General features: G+C 40.3%; 1 protein-coding gene across 21 annotated transcripts in view; it reads left to right on the top strand.

The window, feature by feature from the left end:
• The window catches only part of TENM2 (teneurin transmembrane protein 2), a 1,977,527-nt gene that overhangs the window by 1,593,039 nt on the left and 364,435 nt on the right, over positions 1-20,053 (top strand). For 17 of the 21 annotated variants that reach the window (XM_045502305.1, XM_045502315.1, XM_045502361.1 and 14 more), the window contains one exon: positions 2,494-2,703. The exons of the other annotated variants lie outside the window; for them this stretch is intronic. In XM_045502305.1, the coding sequence (XP_045358261.1) occupies positions 2,494-2,703 (210 nt within the window). The remainder of the gene's footprint in view (positions 1-2,493; positions 2,704-20,053) is intronic. 21 annotated transcript variants of the gene reach the window in all.

Here is a 20,053-nt window from a genome sequence, read left to right as displayed (position 1 = left end):
TCTGCAACTCCCACCCTCAAAAAGGGCAATAAGCTAGTGGCTTGGGGGCTCGGGGCTACTGTTTGTCATGTTTCCTCTTACCAGAGGTCCATTTCCTCTTGTTTCAAAGATTGTTCAGGCATCAATTGTCCTGGGAATTCTTGCTGAACTTTCCACCCTGACCTCTCCCTGGCCGGGCTAGATCAAGTGTCCCCTTCCTTCACCTCGACAATACCATGTCATTACATGCCTCCTCCTCTTATCACATGGTACTTACTGTCTGCCTCCCCCACTAGACTGTGACCTCTATGAGGGTAAGAATGATGTCTTATTTTTTTATGTTTATTTATTTATTTTGAGCGAGAGAATGTGTTTGCACAAGCAGGGGAGGGGCAGAGAGAGAGGGAAAGAGAGAATCCCAAATAGGCTCCTCACTGTCAGCACAAAGCCCTAGGCAGGGCTCAATGTCATGAATCATGAGATCATGACATGAGGCAAAATCAAGAGTTGGACACTTAACTGAGCTACCTAGGTGGCCCTGTCTTTTTTTTTTTTTTATGTTCTCAATATTGAGTGGATTATACATAAGACTCACTTTTAAATTTTACTGAACCAAACTGATCTAACAATAACATTTAATGCCCTGAGGAATAGATCGAGAAATACAATTGTAAACGTGGCCACAAAAAAATGGCATCCATTTGAGGTGCTGAAAACATATTCATATATGTAGTCCATCTAAAAGCAGGAAAACACATTTCTTCTGACTCAGATACTTCTTGCCTGAGTTGAAACTCTAACCTGATTTCTTGGGTTTGCTTTGTCAACACCCTACCCTTCTTTCCACACCTCCAGCTCTAGGGCATATCCCATGGGCTGCTAGTCTTGGCTCATTTTTTTGAACTTACCAAGTGAGCAAACCAGCATGCAAGCAATTGCAAGGACCCCAACATGTAAGGGTGAATCAGGTGAAAGTACACACAGCAATTATCTTCACTCAGCAATTTGGCTGCCAGGAGCTCCCTGCCATGTGAAAGAGAGGTTGCAGCAGGCTTCTGTGTGGTAGGAGACCTTTTTGACCCTCTCGCAGCTCCAAGTTACTGCCCACCACCTGTGGGCTGGCTGCTCTTCCTCCTGCCTGGAGTAGCCGAGCTTTGTAGGAATTCCCCCATGGTATGCAAAACAAAACAAGAACAAAACGGTGGTGGACAGAGTAGGGGCATTGGCAAATTCTTTAGGATGCAAATGTGTGGCCCTTTCTACCTCTACCCTAAACCAGTTTGGTTGCTCATTCATTCTGCAAGTGCTGTTCGTTAGGAAATTATTGAGGGTACAGGGGTGAGTAATGTAGGCAGATGTCCACCTTCACATAGTATTAAGGGCTATGAAGAAACTTAAACAGGCTAATAGGATAGAGCACATAGGTGAGCAGCTTGCAAGAAGACAAACAGGAAAAGTTTCTAGGGAAGGAGCAGGCTTGTAAAAATCAGTGAGATGGCAGGTGGGGAGAATATTCCACACGGAGGAACAGGAAATGTAAAGACTCAGAAGACAGAATGATATGGCATGTTCAAGCAACAGAAGTAAAGATGGCTACATTGGCTGGAGAATAAGGGGGCAAGTAGAGGCCACTATTGGAAGTAAGGTGGAAGAAGCAGCTTGTGCCAGAGGAGACAAAACACGTAGGTCATCACAAGGAGTCTTGATTTCTTTCTACATGTAGTGGGAAACCGTTGAAGGGTGCCAAGCAGGAAAGTGATGAAACCTGATTTCTGTCTTGAAAATATTACTCTAGGGGTGCTGGGTGGCTCAGTCATATGAGTATCGGACTTCAGCTCAGTTCATGATCTCACGGTTTATGAGTTTGAGCCCTTTGTCAGGCTCTCTGAGGTCAGCACAGAGCCTACTTCAGATCCAGTGTGCCCCTCCCCCACTCGTGCTCACGCGTGCTCTCTCTCAAAAATAAACATTATATATATATATATATATATATATATATATATATATATATATATATATACACACACACATACATACACACACACACACACACACACACACATATTCTGGCTGCTGTAGAGAAGGGATGCAGATAGTAGGGAGTGTCTGGATGTATGGCAAGAGAGGAAGCAAGGAGACCAGTAAAAGAGATAGTCCAGTGAGAGATTATAGGGAATTATAGTAGGGCTGTAACAGGGAAGATAGAAAGAAATGGATGTTTTCCTGAATGATTGCACTTCAGCCCTTTAGATGGATATTTCCACTCATGCTCATTTTGTGAAATATGTAGCTACCTGCAGTATGAATTTGGACATTTGGAGAAACATCAAAACACTCAAAAAAAAATACATTTGGAGCATTTCTTTCTTTCTTTCTTTCTCTTTCTTTTCTTTCCTTTTTTTTTTTTTTTTTTTTTTTGGATATTTATATTGTGAGGTGGTTTCAATGTAACTTTCTCTGGATGCTCTCATGACACTCATTGCTGACCTTTGACCCCTCTGTCCTCTTTCCCAGGTCGTCCCATTCCACCTACATCCTCGTCTAGCCTCCTCCCATCTGCTCAGCTGCCTAGCTCCCATAATCCTCCACCAGTTAGCTGCCAGATGCCATTGCTAGACAGCAACACCTCCCATCAAATCATGGACACCAACCCTGATGAGGAGTTCTCCCCCAATTCATACCTGCTCAGAGCATGCTCAGGGCCCCAGCAAGCCTCCAGCAGTGGTAAGGAAACTGTGGTGTCTGAATGTGTGGTGTTGTCTGTGTGACATTCTCATGTCTCCGGCAGAATGACAACTCTGACTCGAGGGCTGGGGAGAAGGTGGTGTGGGCAGCATCAGGTGAAATACGCTTGTCGCTTTGTGGCATTGCTGTTCCAGGATACATTTATTGAAGGTCGCAGTTACTAAAGAGGTTTTGCTTATCTTAACAGGGCTTGGGCCTCCTTCAGTGAGAGGGATTTGCCCACTGCTGCACATGAGAGCGCTCGGGTCTCAAAGGTGAAGTGTAGAGAGACAATGGAATATTGAATTTTGTATTACTACCATTCTGGTCATAGCCGAGTGTGGACACCCTCACGTGCCCAATTTGTGTGCATTTCAGATCTCTTGCTTTTTGATGGTTGGCTTCTGACTCTTTCTTGCTTGCTTGTTTAGATGATTTTGTGATTAAAATGCATTCCCTTGACATGAATACTGAATGCCTTGCCAAGTCTAAAGTGTTTGGGGGGTGACCTCTCCTATAACCCTCAGCATGTACCACTTCACTTGAATTTAACAAGCTGATCGCATGGTACCATGATAAATATTGCCTCTAAAACTTGAATTCTCCTTGCGGTTTTCACCTGCACAGAGCAGAGGCACTGGTCACAAGGTTCTGTGCCACCTGCGAGGATTTTGTGGCTACTGCTGCAGCTCCAATCTCTGGATTTTAGGTAGAATTGCCCTGGGCTCAGCAATGGTCATGCCTTATTTTGATGTCTTGTTGGTGAAATGTTCACAAAACATACAAACATAGGAGTGGACGACATCTAGGGTTAAGTACCCATGGCCCAAAGAGAGACGTTTTCAGAAATTAATTGCTCCTGACCCAGAAGCTTTGGAGTTATCGTCTCAATATGTTAATTAACATATCCCATCAATGGCAATAAGGAGCTTTCCATGCCAAGAGTGCACCTTGGTGAGGTTGTGTTTTGGCTTCATCCACGAGAATATGCCACCACAGGCCCCAACCTCTGGTTTAGAGAGGACCCCCCAAATATACTGAAGATGATTCATTCTGAAGATGGAATGATGGACTGCTCTCTATGATGGCCCATGCCCTTCTTCAAAGCCAGGCCTGATATATTTAGTAAACTCGTATTCTTTTTCAAAAAAATTACCTAATCAAATCTCTCATCAAATGAGCAATCCATTGTTGATATTATGAAGGCCTTTAATCTACCATAAATCTTTATTAGAACTCATCAGAGCTTCTAGTTTGAGAGAAATGTGATTATGGCACTCTTAAAATGACATTACATCATTGGGGTGATTGGTTTATCATTTGGAGAAGAGACATCAATCATAACTAGCATAACCACACAGTAAATGAATTCAACCTTTCTACCGCGGAACAATGACACTGTAATTGCTCAAAATCAGGCTTAAAATGAAATCGGAAAATGCTCTTTCTTCAAATGTGATGTTAACTTAATGGAATATATTATGAAAAATCATGTTTGAGGAAATTCTATATAATTAAAAATATGTGGAAATATATTCCCTTTTTCCTTTCATTGGAACCTGATTTTAGCTACAGAACCACTTTTTGCTGCAGAGATTATGTTGCATTTAATTGAACTATCCTCGCTTATGTTTTGCTGCTTTTTATTTCATACTATGTAATCGTGATGAATATTGTATTATGAAGGACAAGAGGCTTTTGAAATGAGGTGCACCTGCTGATAGCTTTTTAAAAACAGACAATTATTAGGGAGAAAATGAGCTTTTAAAAAGTATATCCTTTTATGCATATATAGATAGCCAGGCAAAGATGATTTCCATAAGAGAGGTCAGTTTGTATCTCACGGCCATACAGAACGTTTTCTCAGTGATAACACTGAGTGATTTCTTTTCCTTTTTGACATTGTATCAGATTGTAAGTTGTTGATAGGGTATTTTTGTTGGCTTTCTGACTAATCAAGACCTCATTTTGGTGGACACAACAGTTCTGTGTGTTCGGAGTCAAACTTATCCATTTTTCATCAGTCACATCAATTTGTTCAGCTCGCTTAAGATTGATAGTGATTTAAGCTTCAGTAACAGGGAAAATACCACAGAACATTTGAGGGTCCATTTTCATCCCAAATGAGAGCTGTATGGATATGATTTCTTCACCCGAGGGGTGAACACCCGATTGTGCAATACCCTTGTTTTCAGCAGGTACTTATATGAAAACTTGCTAAAGCTCTAGCCAACAGGCAGTCATTCAAAATTCTTGACTCTCGCTTAGCTCAGTGAGTGCAAATCCAGTACAAATATGTGTGCTCTTAGGTGTGTGTGTGTCTTGTGGAATGGATTTGGGGTCTAGGGCGATTTGGGGATTCTATCAAGATCTGAATGCTGTTGCCATGAATTTAGATTTGACATAAAGGATCGAAAATAGAGTTTGACACATAAGATGCAAAGTACAAAGCTGTGTCTCCGTGTTCTGAATTGAATTTGATGAAAGGGGCTGGATTTTCTGTAGGTGTCTTGACACAAACAAAATGACCAGGTGATTGGTTGTGTTAGGTTTAGCTGGTTAATTACACAGAATTTTTTAAGTTGGTTTCTTGTCACTGACCTTGTGTTCTGAAGATCTGGTACCAATTTGATCTTTGTCTCTTTCTTATGTGAAATAAAACCTCTTCCAACATATTCAGCCCATACATGACAGTAAAAAAAATTTATTTGGCCTCTTCTTGTTGCCGTTAATACTTAACATTAGTGAAGCCCATCGTTAGGAGAATCACTGTGCACATTTCCTGCCCAAAGAGCCTCTGTTCTAAAGAGACAAACTGGACATAAACTACACAACTAAAATGTTTTTGACAACATGAAACATCCTCAAAGCAACAAGAAAACTTCACCTTTATGACTTGACTGTCATTATTTTCTATGATGGTAGTGTATTTTTTAGTGGACAGTACTAAAACCTCAGCACCTCCGGAGCCAAATTGTTCTAACCCTCAATCTATGCCAATCGAGCAGATATCCAGATATGGCTAGTGAGATGCTTTGAAGAGTGGTGTTTTCCTTTCCCTTCAAGCATTTTCCTCCAGGTAGCTGAGTTCTGGCAAGTGGCTCATCCCGTGTTCTGATCTTCTGCCAGGGCGGGTTAGCTCCAGAGTTGTTTCCTGTATGCAGAAGCATAATTTCAAATCCTATGAAATAACTCATCTGGAAAAAAATCTGGATCCCAGCAGCAGCATAATGGAGGATCCTGCAGATGGAAGAATAAGACAACCTTCCAAATCAGAATAGGGTTGTAGTTTGCTATCAGCATACAAGGCAGAAAATATACATGCAGTCACATGATAATCTAAAAACATTGGCTCACCTCCCCTCTCATAAAAGGTTGAATTTTGTTTTTTTTTTTTTAAGTCTAAATAAAGGGTTTAAAACCTTCATTAGTAACATCAAACTATACAGAAGGAATGTAAAAAGGAAGTCTCTGCCAGGACCCTTTCATTTGGTCCTTTGTGGCAAAAGAGATGTCTCAGTTGGAGAGTCTTCATTTGTGCATTAAAGGTGCCCCAAGACCTTTTTAAAAAAAGCAATGTCTTAGTTAATTATAAACAAAAATAGTACATCAGGACCAGCCAGCTTCAGGTTTCCATGAGTGGCCCAAGAATTCAGTTGCTTACCTAACTTAATGATTACCTTACTTATTCAGCATCAGAAAGCAAGAACTCCATCACTTCCCACCTCTTGGCCAAGATCCAGTGTAGAGAACAACTCCATTCATTTATTCAGCCATCCATGCATTCACTCATTCAACCATCTATTCATTTGTTCATTTTCTTATATCTCCCCCATAATATTTGATAGCTTATAACACTTTTTTTTTTTTACTGGAAAACTATAATTAGATGACACAATAAGGGTGAAGGAAAAATGTATGGGAGATAGGGTGGGAAACATATGTATAGGCTCATTCCGTTTTTTAAGATAGGCAGAAAACTTGATTCTAAGCTTCCTAGAAACCAAAGAAAAAAGGGAAACACATTTAGGATAAGATGCATAACATCCATGAGATGAAAACAAATCAACTTCTTCAGGGAAATTCTATGAATTCTCATAGGGAGGCCAGAAATAAATTTCCCTTAAAAGAGATAATGTGTGCATCCCAGATGACTAAATTCTCAGTACCATGCCATAATACATTTGCTAAAGAATTTCCTGTCAAAATTTCTTGTAAATGTCCCCCACATAAGCCATAGAAAACACTTGCAGTTAAAAGACAATTCTACAAATGTCCAAACATTGCACAGCCGAGGGATAAAACTTGATCCATAGATAAACCTTAGTTTTACCATGTATATACCGCATTCCTGGAGACAAGAGACCTTAAATATCATTGCTCATGACTAAATTTTTCTAGGAATTAACTGACTTTGAGGTTGTAGTTAGACCTATAAAAACAGATATTCTATGTTACAAATTTGTCTGCATAGCCACAGATATGTTAGAACTTCTATATTCTGATGAAAATGAAAGCATACCATTTGAGGATGGCCCACCCATCGTCCATGGGGCTGGATTTGGGACAAGCAAAAAGGGGGTACCCAGAATTTTTCTTAAGTTAATGAAACTTCTTCCCCCTTATTATATTTTAGGTTTGGGTGAATTTTTTTTCTCTAACATACTATAAATTGTCTTGCCCTCTTAAGCAGCTATGCTCAGTGTAATTTAATTCAGTTTTGGATTTTCTGAAGAGCTCACAGCAATTACTATGCACATTGATGATTGTCCTGTGCTGATAACACTGACTCCTTTTTTAAAAGTCATTGTACAGCGTGAGGTGCTTTGCCACCTCTCCGCATGTCCTGCATTTTGACTTCATCTTCTGCCCTTTGTAGGCTCTGCTGTCTCCTCTGCTTCACTCCATCATGTGGAGACCTCCACCGCAGGGTTTCTGATCTCAGATTCATAGCAGATGGTCAACATTTATTAAATAAATGAATTAATTGTCTTCAGTACATCCCTTCATTTTATTAATTGACTTATTTTTATCATGTATGATGGAAAAAAACAGATAATTAAAGGGAAGGAGGGCAGATCAGAATGTCTCCACATGGGAAATATGCTTATTTTATAAAAAATATTCAATAGACCTCTTTTGTGTTCTGTTTTGGACGTTTTTAGGCACTGTAGGCCTTTATAGTTCATATTTAAATGAGACGGTTTTAAAAAACCCTGCTTGGACACATTGTCGTGGCAGGGCCGGTGCAAAGAACAGAGTGGATACTCTGGGTAGGACTCCTGACCAGAGAGGGTACACCTGTCTGGGAAAGACTTCCTTTTTCACTTGTGATCTTAGGGTCTGGAAATCAAGTCCCAACGTCATTCCCTTTATCACACTGAGTTTGTTTCGTGCGTGAGCCACTTGGTTCTAAATTCTTCCCTGGCTCAACCTGGCTGTCTGAGTCAGATGTTCAGAGCTCCCTGTAACCCCTTCCTGGGGCCCAGGCAGTGGTTGGCCCTGGCTGCTTCTCCTCCAGAGGAGTTCCCAGGCCCCTGGGCAGTGTGGCCAAGTCCAGGGTGATGTCTTGAGGGTGTAGAGGTCACAGAGACAGCCACTGCTCCTGCCCTAAGTGCATAGCCACATGGGGTTCGGCCCTCAGCCTGAGAATTTTTCCTCCCCTCATGTTAGCTGTTAGGCCAAGCACTTCATATACCTTTCTTCATTTACTGTTATGTGACCCCCCCACACAACATCCCAAGGCAGTAAGGTTTGCCATTGTACCCATTTTATTGATTAGACAACTGAGGCACAGAGAAGTGAAGTAACTTGCCCATATCACAAAGCTGGGAAATGAAGAACCTGGATTTCAAATCCAACTTTCCTAACTTCAGAGACTTTTTTCCTCATCCCTCTCTTAAATGTTAAAATATTTGTGTAGGTTAAATAGATATGCACTGCACAGAATGCAGTGAAAACAATATATTGAGGGGGATGGGCTACAGTTTTTTAAAGTCTGAAAAAATAATGACGGCATCACACAATACTCTTCTACTTCTCTGAGAAGCACACGTATCCCCCCACTTTTCCCCTAGACTTCGGTTTAATAAATTTCAGAGGGGGTTAGAAACTGTGGCTTTATGGCTCCCTTCAAGTGTTCTTCTGGTCTGATAAGTTTGGGAATCACAGACGTAATGGGGCAGCTCTGAAGTGGAAATTGGAGAACTCGGTCGTTCTCTGCTCTGTCCCTGATTCACAGCTTGATCTTTGGCAAATCATTCAGTTACCCTGTGCTTCTGCTTCCCTACCTGTCAAGGTTGTCCTTGGGACCAAAAGGTCTCTAACCTTCCATTCTTGCTCTAACATTCTTTTTGTAAGTCCCTTGTGCCCAGCTTGACCAGGCTGTCCCAGTTATAGGGCCCCCATACCCTCCTCCTGGGTAGTCTGGATTTCGCTCCACCCTCTAGGCCACTGACCTACAGTCAGCAAAGCAGCTCCTTGCCGTTTTCTGGCAGAAGATGAGAAATGTGACCTGGGGGCCTGTAACACTTAGCTGAAAATGTGAAAAGCCAACCCGGCAGCAAGTGGAAAAAGCATACTGCCTCCAGCACTGACCTGGGCTCCTAGAGATTCACCCTGGCCTCTGAAACAATGTCTCTTACCCTGAGAATTGGGAAATGATGGTTCTCAAGACTCCTTCCTGATGCTGGTAACTAGCCCAGGAGTACAGCAACCAGAGACCAGACCTTTTCTTTTCTGATGTGCCTTCTTGCAACACAGATACACTTTTTGATTGAAGGTCCATCAATTTCCAGCCCAGCTAGGGTTGGAACCGCTTTTCTGTACCATGGTGCAAATGAGCACACAGGCAAGATGGACAGGTAATTCCTTTGGAGATGCGCAGCATAGAAGTGACATATGGCACAGAACTGCTCCTCCTCAGCAAATAATCTTGCTATTGACAAAATTCCCAAGGTCGATAAGTGTTGTGTACATTCTACCTCTCCATCTCTGTCCCTGTTCCTTGGTACATACACAAAGAGGTCCTAGGCAAGCCCAGAAAATAGTAGCTATATGCCACATCTTAACAGTTTCCTGCCCTAACAGCTTTTATCCAGAACTTCAGCTTCTCCCAAAGTCCCTTAAAAACTGCATTTAATCTTAAGTAGCTTCTTGCATACTTTTCAATAGCCATTTTAAAGTGTGGCCCCATTCCCTTATTAGAGATATCTCAGTTCTCTCTTGAATGAAAAGATGGATTACATTTACCAATGGGCAGTTTCAATAGAAGTTAGAGTCCTAGCCCCAGGTAAATCTCTTGACGTCTCCCAAAATAACACAGAGTAACCATATTCTTTTTTTTTTTTTTTCAACGTTTATTTATTTTGGGGACAGAGAGAGACAGAGCATGAACGGGGGAGGGGCAGAGAGAGAGGGAGACAAAGAATCGGAAACAGGCTCCAGGCTCTGAGCCATCAGCCCAGAGCCCGACGCGGGGCTCGAACTCACGGACCGCGAGATCGTGACCTGGCTGAAGTCGGCCGCTTAACCGACTGCGCCACCCAGGCGCCCCCAGAGTAACCATATTCTTAAGAGTTGGACTCTGAGGTCTGTCCTACTTGGATTCACATTATAGCTCAGCCACTTTCTGACACAATAATGTTGAATCTAGGTCTCCTTTTTTTTTTTTTAACCTGTAAAACAGTAGTAAAAGTAATAAAGCTTCTACAGTTGTAATGAATATTAAATGGCATTTTTTTTGCATTAAATATTTTGAAAGGAGAATTAGACAGTTGGAGCAGAGGTCAGGTTTGATACTATTTTTTAGTTTAGCTAACACTTATTGTAGTAATATATATATATATATATATATATATATATATATATATATCCGGAAATCTTCCATTTCTACTATTTTTTAAATATTTATTTTGGGGAGGGCATAAGTGGGGGAGGGACAGATAGAGGGGGACAGAGGATCTGAAGCAGGCTCTGTGCTGACAGGCTGACAGCAGTGAGCCCAATGTGGGGCTCAAACTCACAAACTGCAAGATCATGACCTGAGCCAAAGTTGGACACTCAACCAACTGACCACTCAGACTCCACCCCCACCATTTTTACCATTCTTAAGCATACAGTTCTATGGCATTAAATGTATTCGCAGTGTTGTAATCACCCCACCACCCATCTCCAAACATCTTAATCTTCCCTAACAGAAACTTTGGACTCATAAAACACTCTCTACTTCCCCTCCCCACCCCACCCCCTGCAACCACCATATTATTTTGTCTCTATAAGTTGGACTGCTCTAGGTACCTCCTAGAAGTGGAATCACACAGTATGTGTCCTTTTGTAACCAGCTTATTTCACTCAGGACAGTGTTTTCAAGGTTCATCCATATTGTAGCATGTGTTAGAACTTCCTACCTTGTTAAGACTGAACAATATTCTTTTGTATCTCTATGCCACATTTTGTTTATTCATGCATAGGTCAATGGACACTTGGGTTGTTTCCACATTTTGGTTATTGTGAATAATGCTGCTATGAACATGGGTGTGCAAACATCTGTTCCAGTACCTGCTTTGACTTCTTTTAGGTATATCAGCCAGGAGTGAAATCACTGAAACATACAGTAACTCTGTGTTTAATTTCGTGAGGACTTGCCATACTGTTTTCCATAGTGGCTATACCATTTTACATTTTCTCCAGCAATGCACATGGATTCCAGTTTCTCTCTGTCCTTACTGGTGATTATTTTGTTTCCTTTTTTTTTTTATTATAGTAGCCATTCTAATGAATGTGAGGTGATAGATCATTGTGGGTTTTTTTTGCATTTTTCTAATTATTAGTGATCTTGAGCATCTTTTCAGGTACTTATTGGCCATTTGTGTGTTGTCTTTGGAGAAATATGTGCTTCAGTCCTTTGCCTAGCTTTTAATAAGATGTTTGTTGCTGTTGAATTGGAGTTCTTTATGTACTCTAGATATCAGTCACTTATTAGAAGTATGATTTGCAAACATTTTCTCCCATTCTGCAGGTTGCCTTTTCACTCTCTTGAGTGTCCTTGGATAGGCGAAGGTTTTTCATTTTGATGTCCACTTTCCCTACTTTTCTCTTTTGTTGCCTGTGCTTTTAGTGTCCTATAACAAACATTTTAAGGGCTTGTTCTATGGCAACCATTTTACTAATGTTTTTTATATGTAAATGATAGCTCATTTAATCCTCACCACTGAGAAAGAGAAAAGTAGCCCTTGGTGCTAGGAACGAGCCTGATGCCAACATCTAGGCAGAGGTGCTGTCTGGAGCTAGACTGGCATCCCCAGCTGGGTCACGGTGTTCTCTCCTTTAGTAGAAACAATCTTGGAGAACACCAAAACGCAACAAGGCCACTGTGTGGCTAGGATGAAATAAAAATAACACCACTTTATAATATAGCTTAAACACAGACAGAAACAAGGTTGTTATCCCAAACACAAATATTCAAAACATTTCCCTCTCCAGGCTGAAATGAGTGTTCTTTCTTTATCAGTTAAAGCATCAGCCTCTTCTTGTCAACCCTTCCTATAGATACAATACATTGAAATGTCTGATCACAGAATCACCCCCTCTCCGACAGCACCAAATGCAGAGTGAACCTGTTTCCTTGAGCCTTCTCTAAGATCACGTAACACAGCCCCCTACAGTCCCCTTCTACTGAAGCACTCCATGGTTCCCCATTCCTCCTTGCAGTGAGTTAGTAAACTCAACTTTGTTTGACCACAACATGCTTTGTGGTGTTTTGTCTGGAGAAATTGACACCACTACACTGTGTTTTGCTATTATCCCTGTTGTACAGAAGGGAAAACTATGGCACAGACTGGTTAAGTAACTTGCCTAAGGATACTTAGTAATTAAGTAGTACAACAGGAACTTGACCCACAGGAATCAGTCTCTGGACTGATAAGTGTATAGAAATTAAAGTAAATCTTTTTTTTTTTAATGTTTATTTGTTTATTTTGAGAGAGAGAGAGAGAGAGAGCGAGAACAGGGGAGGGGGGAGGGGCAGAGAGAAAGGGAGAGAGAGAATCCCAACCAGGCTCCCAGCTCTCAGTGCAGAACCTGATGTGGGGCTCAAACTCACAAACCGTGAGATCATAACCCGAGCTGAAATCAAGAGTTGAACGCTTAATGGACTAAGCCACCCAGGCACTCCTAAAGTAAATTTTAAAAATACAACTCCTTGGGGCGCCTGGGTGGCGCAGTCGGTTAAGCGTCCGACTTCAGCCAGGTCACGATCTCGTGGTCCGGGAGTTCGAGCCCCGCGTCAGGCTCTGGGCTGATGGCTCAGAGCCTGGAGCCTGTTTCCGATTCTGTGTCTCCCTCTCTCTCTGCCCCTCACCCATTCATGCTCTGTCTCTCTCTGTCCCAAAAATAAATAAACGTTGAAAAAAAATTTTTTTAAAAAATAAAAAAAAAAAGACAACTCCAGAAAAAAAATAATCAAAAAATTTAAAAATATTCATGATTTACTACATGGTTTAGCTCTGAATAGCATTTACATGGTCATAATAGTGTCAACATTTAATAACAGTCTAAGCATTATCTAAGAAAGATGGGGAGATGGAAAAGATACATCTGTACTGGGAAGGTAGAGCAAAAAGCCAAGATCAGCCTCTCCTATGTAAAAAAAAAAAAAAAAAAAAAGGTAAATATAGTTGCCTCTGGGAAGGAAAAAATTGGTGGTGATGGAAAATGATTGCTATTTTTGAACCAAATGTTGTATAACTATTTGATCATTAAACTGAATTCATTTTCTAAATTTTGATCAAAATAAAAAAAGTCAAAAGAAAATACAAAAGATGGGGGCACGCAGAACACTTAATACAATGTCAGAACCTCCAGATGGTAGCTATTTAATATTCTCAGGCATATTGTCATTCAGCAAATATGTATTGATCAAGGGCTGTGTGCCTGAGACAGTGCTAGGTGTTGAATGGTTAGGCACTGGAGCATTTTTATCATATCTGTAGATTTGACTACACTTACACTTGTTTCTGTTGATTAGGGAGCCCCGTGCAGTTGTTAGGACTTTAGCTCTTTATCCCAACCCTGCCCCCAGCCTTACTAAAAATCCCCAGCTTAGGATGGCACAAAACAGAGAGAGTAATGTAACCACTCTGCTTCCTCATTACTAAGCCAGCATCCATCTCAGTACAGGTCCCATCTTGTTCCCAAAATTTTCCCAACCAACTTTGCCCAACGTGAGCCAGAGTCAGAATTGCCTCACAGTCTTAAGTCTGCCTTATTCAATTTAGCACTTCATTACATTCTGATTTGTAATATTCTCTTGGTATTTCATGCATATAAGTCACTTGTGTCAACATTAAATTGTCACCACTTAAAGACAAGGGTCATTTCTTTGGTCTCTCTAGATCATTTAATATTTGGTGCAAGTCGAGATGCATTCAAGGCATTCTCATTGATCCAGTTTTAAAAGGACAATGGTAGACAGGAGCAGTATAGAGGCAGATGCATCTTCAGTGAAGGCCTTCCTACTTGGGCTTGTTGACTGCAGGTCATTGTAATGTTTGTAGATCTAAAATCATCTCTGATTGTGGGTGTGAGCTTGATCACTGTTAGAAGAGGGTACCATATGGCGTGATGAGAAAAGATGCATGTTTATCTAAGGAAGACTTATTTTTTCATTTTTTTTAGTAGCTGCTGCCCGAGTTGATGGTGCCTTTGAGGTAGTTGCCTCTAATGCTAAGTTTTTGGTGGTATGGCCATAATCTCTAGGTACTAGTCTAGGGAATTCCTGGTTTTGGCAATCTGTATTAGTTTCCTATAGCTACTGTTAGATGGGACCTCAAACTGGGTGGTTTAAAACAATAGAAACTTACTCTCTCACAGTTCTAGAGGACAGAAGTCCAAAATCATGGTGTTGGTTGATACATGCTCCCTCTAAAGGCTCTTGGGGAAAACCCTTCCTTCCCTCTCCTGGCTACCAATAGTTGCCAGCAACACTTGGCATTCCTTGGTTGTAGCAATGTAACTCTAATTTCTGCCTCCATCTTTCCATGGTCATCTTCTTACTGTGTGTATCTCTGGGTCTCCAAATCCCCCTTTTTAAGGATATCAGTGATCGGATTTAGGGCTCACTCTTACTCAGTATAATTAAGATGACTTAATTACATCTGTGAAGATCCTGTTTCCAAATAAGATCACATTCACTGATACCAAGGGTTAGGACTTCAACATATCTTTTCAGGGACACAATTCAACACACATCAGCATCCAGTTGAATAGGAAGCAAGACAGAGCTGCTAGATGTTGTTTATGGGTATAGAGCTCAAAGCCTCCTATCTTATTTCTGCCACAATGGGAAACCATCATAGTCGTCTCCCCCCACCCCCCACCCCTGTGTTCTAGATCCCATCTGATCTCACCTTCTTCCTGTAGTATCCCCTCTCTGGAGGATCTTTGCCAACAGGATTTAAATATCTAGGGAATTATTTCTCTCTGTGAAAAATTTCTAGGAAGTGTTTTCTATCCTCTCTCGCTCTATTCTCACTTCCCACCTATTCTGCAACCTATTATTTTTGCTTAGTTATTAACTACTTCTACTACACTCACCAGACCCTCCTATTTGCTAAATTTAGTAAACATTTCTAATCAGATCTCACAGTTTGTGACTGTTCTTCCTCCTTAACTGCCCTTTCCTTTGGCATCTCTGGTTCTACATACTTCTCTTCCTCTTTCCTTTGTTTATGACCACTTCTGTCTTCCTATGAATACCTTTTCTCTGTTTATCCATTAAATGCCAAAGCATTTGCAAGTTAAAACCCAGGCCCTTTTTCTTTTACTTTTTACACACTCTCCCATGGGGAGATCATTCACATTCAAAATTTAAATTACTGGTTATGACTTTATGGCCCTGCTATCCCTTTTTCCAGGTCAAATCTTTTACCTAACGTATCTGACTGCCCTGGATATTTCCGCTAGGATATCCAACAGACAATTCAAATGTCAATTCCAGTTCTGGAATGAAACTTAACAGATTTAAACCCAAACATGTTCCTCCATCTGATCCTTCTCTGGTCTCCTTTATCTCAGTGCATGCCCCATCATCCAATCATTTGCTCAAGTCAGAAACCTAGAAGGCATCTTTCCCTCAATTCTACCGAAAATAAATTGCCAAACCCTATCATTTTTGACTCAGATATTTTTCTATCCCTGCTGCTACTCCCGTAGCTCAAATTAATATTATCTTTGGCCCAGGGATATAAATGGTTCTAATTGATCCTTCTTTCTTTTAGTCTGTCTTTCTGTTAATCCAGTTCACAATTCTATCTGCAGAATCTCTGTAAAATGCTTATGTAAACAAGTCTCTCTGCTGCTTGAAACTCTTCTGTGGTATCCCCTTGTTCCCTGGTTATAGTCTATACCTCTAAGCCTATTGTAAAAGGCTCTGTCTCCCTCCCTGCCCCCATCTCTCATCATTCACCCCACTCCATGAATATGCCACAGCTGTGACTTTGAATTTTTGCACATGGTGGTCTTCTCTCCAAGAAACCTTTCTGATCCTCCTAGTCTGGGTTAATCTCCCTTCCCATGTCTCTCTCTTATTGAACTCCTTGTGCTGTTTGACTACATTCAGTTTTAGATTAAAGCTCCTGGAAGACAAGAACCAAATCTCCCTGTGTTCTGTTTTGCTTACTCTATGTGTTTAGTTAGCACAGATTCTGGCCCATAGCAGACTGTCAGTAAACAACATTGTGAAAGAACAACAAATAGTGAATGAAGTCAAAGGATGGAGGAAAGGTAGGCAGAGGATATTTTCAATTTCTAAAGAATGGTGCAAGAAAGTAGTGGGGATAGACCCTGGCTCCCAAGCTGTTTTCCTCATTCTGTAGTAGAAGAGGTAAAGAATGAAGAAGGCGTTTCTGGTTGATGGCATAGTACAGCAAGGTTGGCACAGAAAACCAAAAGTCAGTAAGGAAAACAAATACAGTTAATACTCAAACTCTAGAATCTGAATAAACTAATAAGGTATGGGAAAACTATTCTGTGTGGCACTTTAGAATTCCAATACCAGCTTTTCTCTGATTCCCCTCAAGCCAATGCCAGCACTCTCTTTTGTCATCTTCTGTCAAATCTTTTGTTTTATGATTTCTGTTGCTTATTGTCCGTATTTCTTGGCTTGTAAATCCAAAGATGAGAGGATACACGCATTCTTGATATTGAAGAATTTGGACAGTTATCACTTAAATTAATGTTTTCTGCTACAGTTGTATTTTAGTGGAAAACAATAATTGTTTCTAAGACAGCATCTTGGAGTTGAACCAGTTCCATCAGTGAACATTCCACCATGGGAAGCTAACAATAAAGGCAGTGATCTGTCATTCCTGTTCCCCCATCCTGCGCCTTTCCACTCCAAAGGCCGACTTTGTGTCTCCTTGCTTAAACTTTAAAAATAAATAAATAAACTCAGCTAATGGTGTAACATCTTTTTAACACCTCAGCAGAATAGTCCATGCCCCTATGCAGAAAGACCACCAATTTTTCTTTATCACATCTTCCCACCCCTCATCCTCACTTAGGATTTACAAAGATTCATTCATCTAAGTGATGATCTTACAAATTCCTGCTTTTGAATTGTGTTGATGTCCAACTGTGGACTGAGGGGTGGGGACAGGACTCATATTCCTTCCTTCCAGCTCCCCAAATAGTTCTACAATGCATTCAGTGGCATTCACACTTGACTGGAATCGCATTTCATTCTGTTCCATATGACTGGACACTGTGTTTTCTTCCCATCTGTGGTAATGGAGCACTCTTTCCAAGTTCCCAAGCTTATTTTCATCTCAATGACCTTTTCCATCTCCTTGAGGCATCTCACCATTACCCACCCACCCCTTCCACTATGCCTGCTTAAGATACTGGTTTACACATTACTCTTTCTGCAGTAACTGCTGTCTTTGATACATTTGTATCAGAGGTTTTGTTGCTGCAATAAGGAGCAGTGGTCTTTACTAGCTTATGACCCCACACCTATTTCTGTGTAGGTTCTTCTCATGTTCTTCTCACTCGGGTCAAGCAATTTGCTTTAAAAAAATGCAAAGAGATAGGATGGGACACCACTTATTTAAATATTAGGATGCTAGTATTATGATTTCTTTACCATCTCTTGAAAACTGAAAACTAGCTGGAATTTAAGAGACTGACGATCGGTTGTGAAAATAATTCACAGGGAGGGAAAAAAGTCATATTACACTGGGCAGACTTGGCCCTTTCTGCCTCTCTTTATTGATCTCAAATTGCTGAAAGGGCTCAGAAGATAAAAAGAATCTGTGAAACAAAGAAGGAAAGTCATGGTAAAAAAGAAAAGGGCCCTGGTAACAGTGGGGGCCAGAGAATCCAATCTGAATCCTAATTTTACTGAGAACTCACCATGTCACCTGTCTTTTTGGACCCTTCATTTTTTCTTCTGTCATGTTAGGATAATTTATTTTTATTGAAGTGTAATTCATATGTAATATCCTATTAGTTTTAGGTGTACATCATAGTGATTTGATATTTTTATACATTACAAAACGATTCCCACGATCTGTGTAGTTACCATCTGTCACCATGCAAAGTTATTAAAATGTTAGTGACTGTATTCCCTGTGCTGTACGTTATAGGCCATGACTTATCTTATAACAGGAAGTTTGTATCTCCTGATCCCCTGCATCTATTTTGTTCCCCTCCCCAAAAGTTTGTTTCCTGTATCCAACTCTGTTTCTGTTTTCTTGTGTTTTTATATTCCACATATACGTGAAATCATACAGTATTTGTCTTTCTCTGACTTATTTCACATGATACTCTCTAGGTCGACCCATACTGTTACAGATGGCATGATTTCATTTTCTTTTATGGCTGAATAATATTTCATTGTCCACATCTTCTTTATCCATTCGTCTATCAGTGAACACTTAGGTTGCTTCCACATCTTGGCTGTTGTAAATAATGTTACAATGAACATATGTCTCTTCAAATTGGTGTTTTCATTTTCTTTTGGATAAATACTCAAAAGTGGAGTTGCTGGATTATATGTTAGTTCTGTTTTTAACTTCTTAAGAAACCTCCATACTGTTTTCCACGGTGGCTACACCAATTTACATTTCCACCAATAGTGCCTGAGGGTTCCTATTTCTTCACATCCTCACCAACACTTGTTATTGTCTTTTTCTAATAGCCGTTCTAACAGATGTGAGGTGATATCTCCTTGTGGTTTTGATGTTGAGCATTTTTTCCTGTGCCTGTTGGCCTTTTGTAGGTCTTCTTTGGAAGAAAGATCTATTCAAGTATTCTACTTTTTAATTGGGTTGTTCATTTAGTGTTTTGTTTTGTATTGATAGTAAGTCATGTTAAGTTCTTACCAGATGATTTGAAAAATCTTCTTCCACTCAATAGGTTGATCTTTCATTTTGTTGTACTTTTTTTTACCATTGTACAAAAGCTTTTTGATTTGATTTAATCTCATTTGTTTATTTTAACTTTTGTTGCTCTTGCCTAAGAAGACTGGTCCAAAAAATATTGCTAAAAGACAAGTCAAAGAGCTTGCTGTCTGTTTTCTTCTAGCAGTTTTATGGTTTTGGGTCTTATATTCAAGTCTTTAATCCATTTTGAATTTATTTTTATATATAGTGTAAGAAAGTGGTCCAGTTTCATTTGTATGTGTGCAGCTGTCTAGTTTTCCCAGCACCATTTTTTGAAGATACTGTCTTTTCCCCATTGTATCTTTCTCCCTCCTTTGTCATAGATTAATTGACCATATATGCATGGGTTTATTTCTTGGCTGTCTATTCTGTTCTATTGAGCCACGTGTCTGGTTTTGTGCCAGTAACATACTGTTTTGATTACTGGTGCTTTATAGTATAGTTTGAAATTAAGAAGTGTGATACCTCTAGTTTTGTTCTTTCTCAAGACTGCTTGGGCTATTGACAGTCTTCTGTGGTTCTATAAATATTTTAGGATTCTTTTTTCTAGTTCTGACAAAAATGCCATTGGTGCTTTGATGGCGATTGCATTGAATCTGTACATTGCTTTGGGTTGTGTGGACATTTTAACAATATTCCTCCAGTTCATGAACATGATATACCTTTATAGTATTGGGAGAACTGGGGCCACATATTTTCTTTCAAATATCACAAGTCTAAGAAAAGAACAAGAACTAATCATAATACATTTACTCCATTTCCAAAGATGCCTTGTGTCGCCCAGTGTATCAGCTCTCTTTAAAAGCTCAGAAACAATTTTTCCCACCCAAAGATAGGAGACTAAAACCGTTGCCCCTCTGGATTGATGATAATGGTCATATGATGATATTAAATAATAATCATCGCTT

This window comes from Leopardus geoffroyi, chromosome A1 (assembly GCF_018350155.1).
Source record: "Leopardus geoffroyi isolate Oge1 chromosome A1, O.geoffroyi_Oge1_pat1.0, whole genome shotgun sequence".
NCBI lineage: Eukaryota > Metazoa > Chordata > Mammalia > Carnivora > Felidae > Leopardus > Leopardus geoffroyi.
Note: the sequence above shows the minus strand (reverse complement) of the source record. Positions and strands in the feature narration are given on the sequence as shown.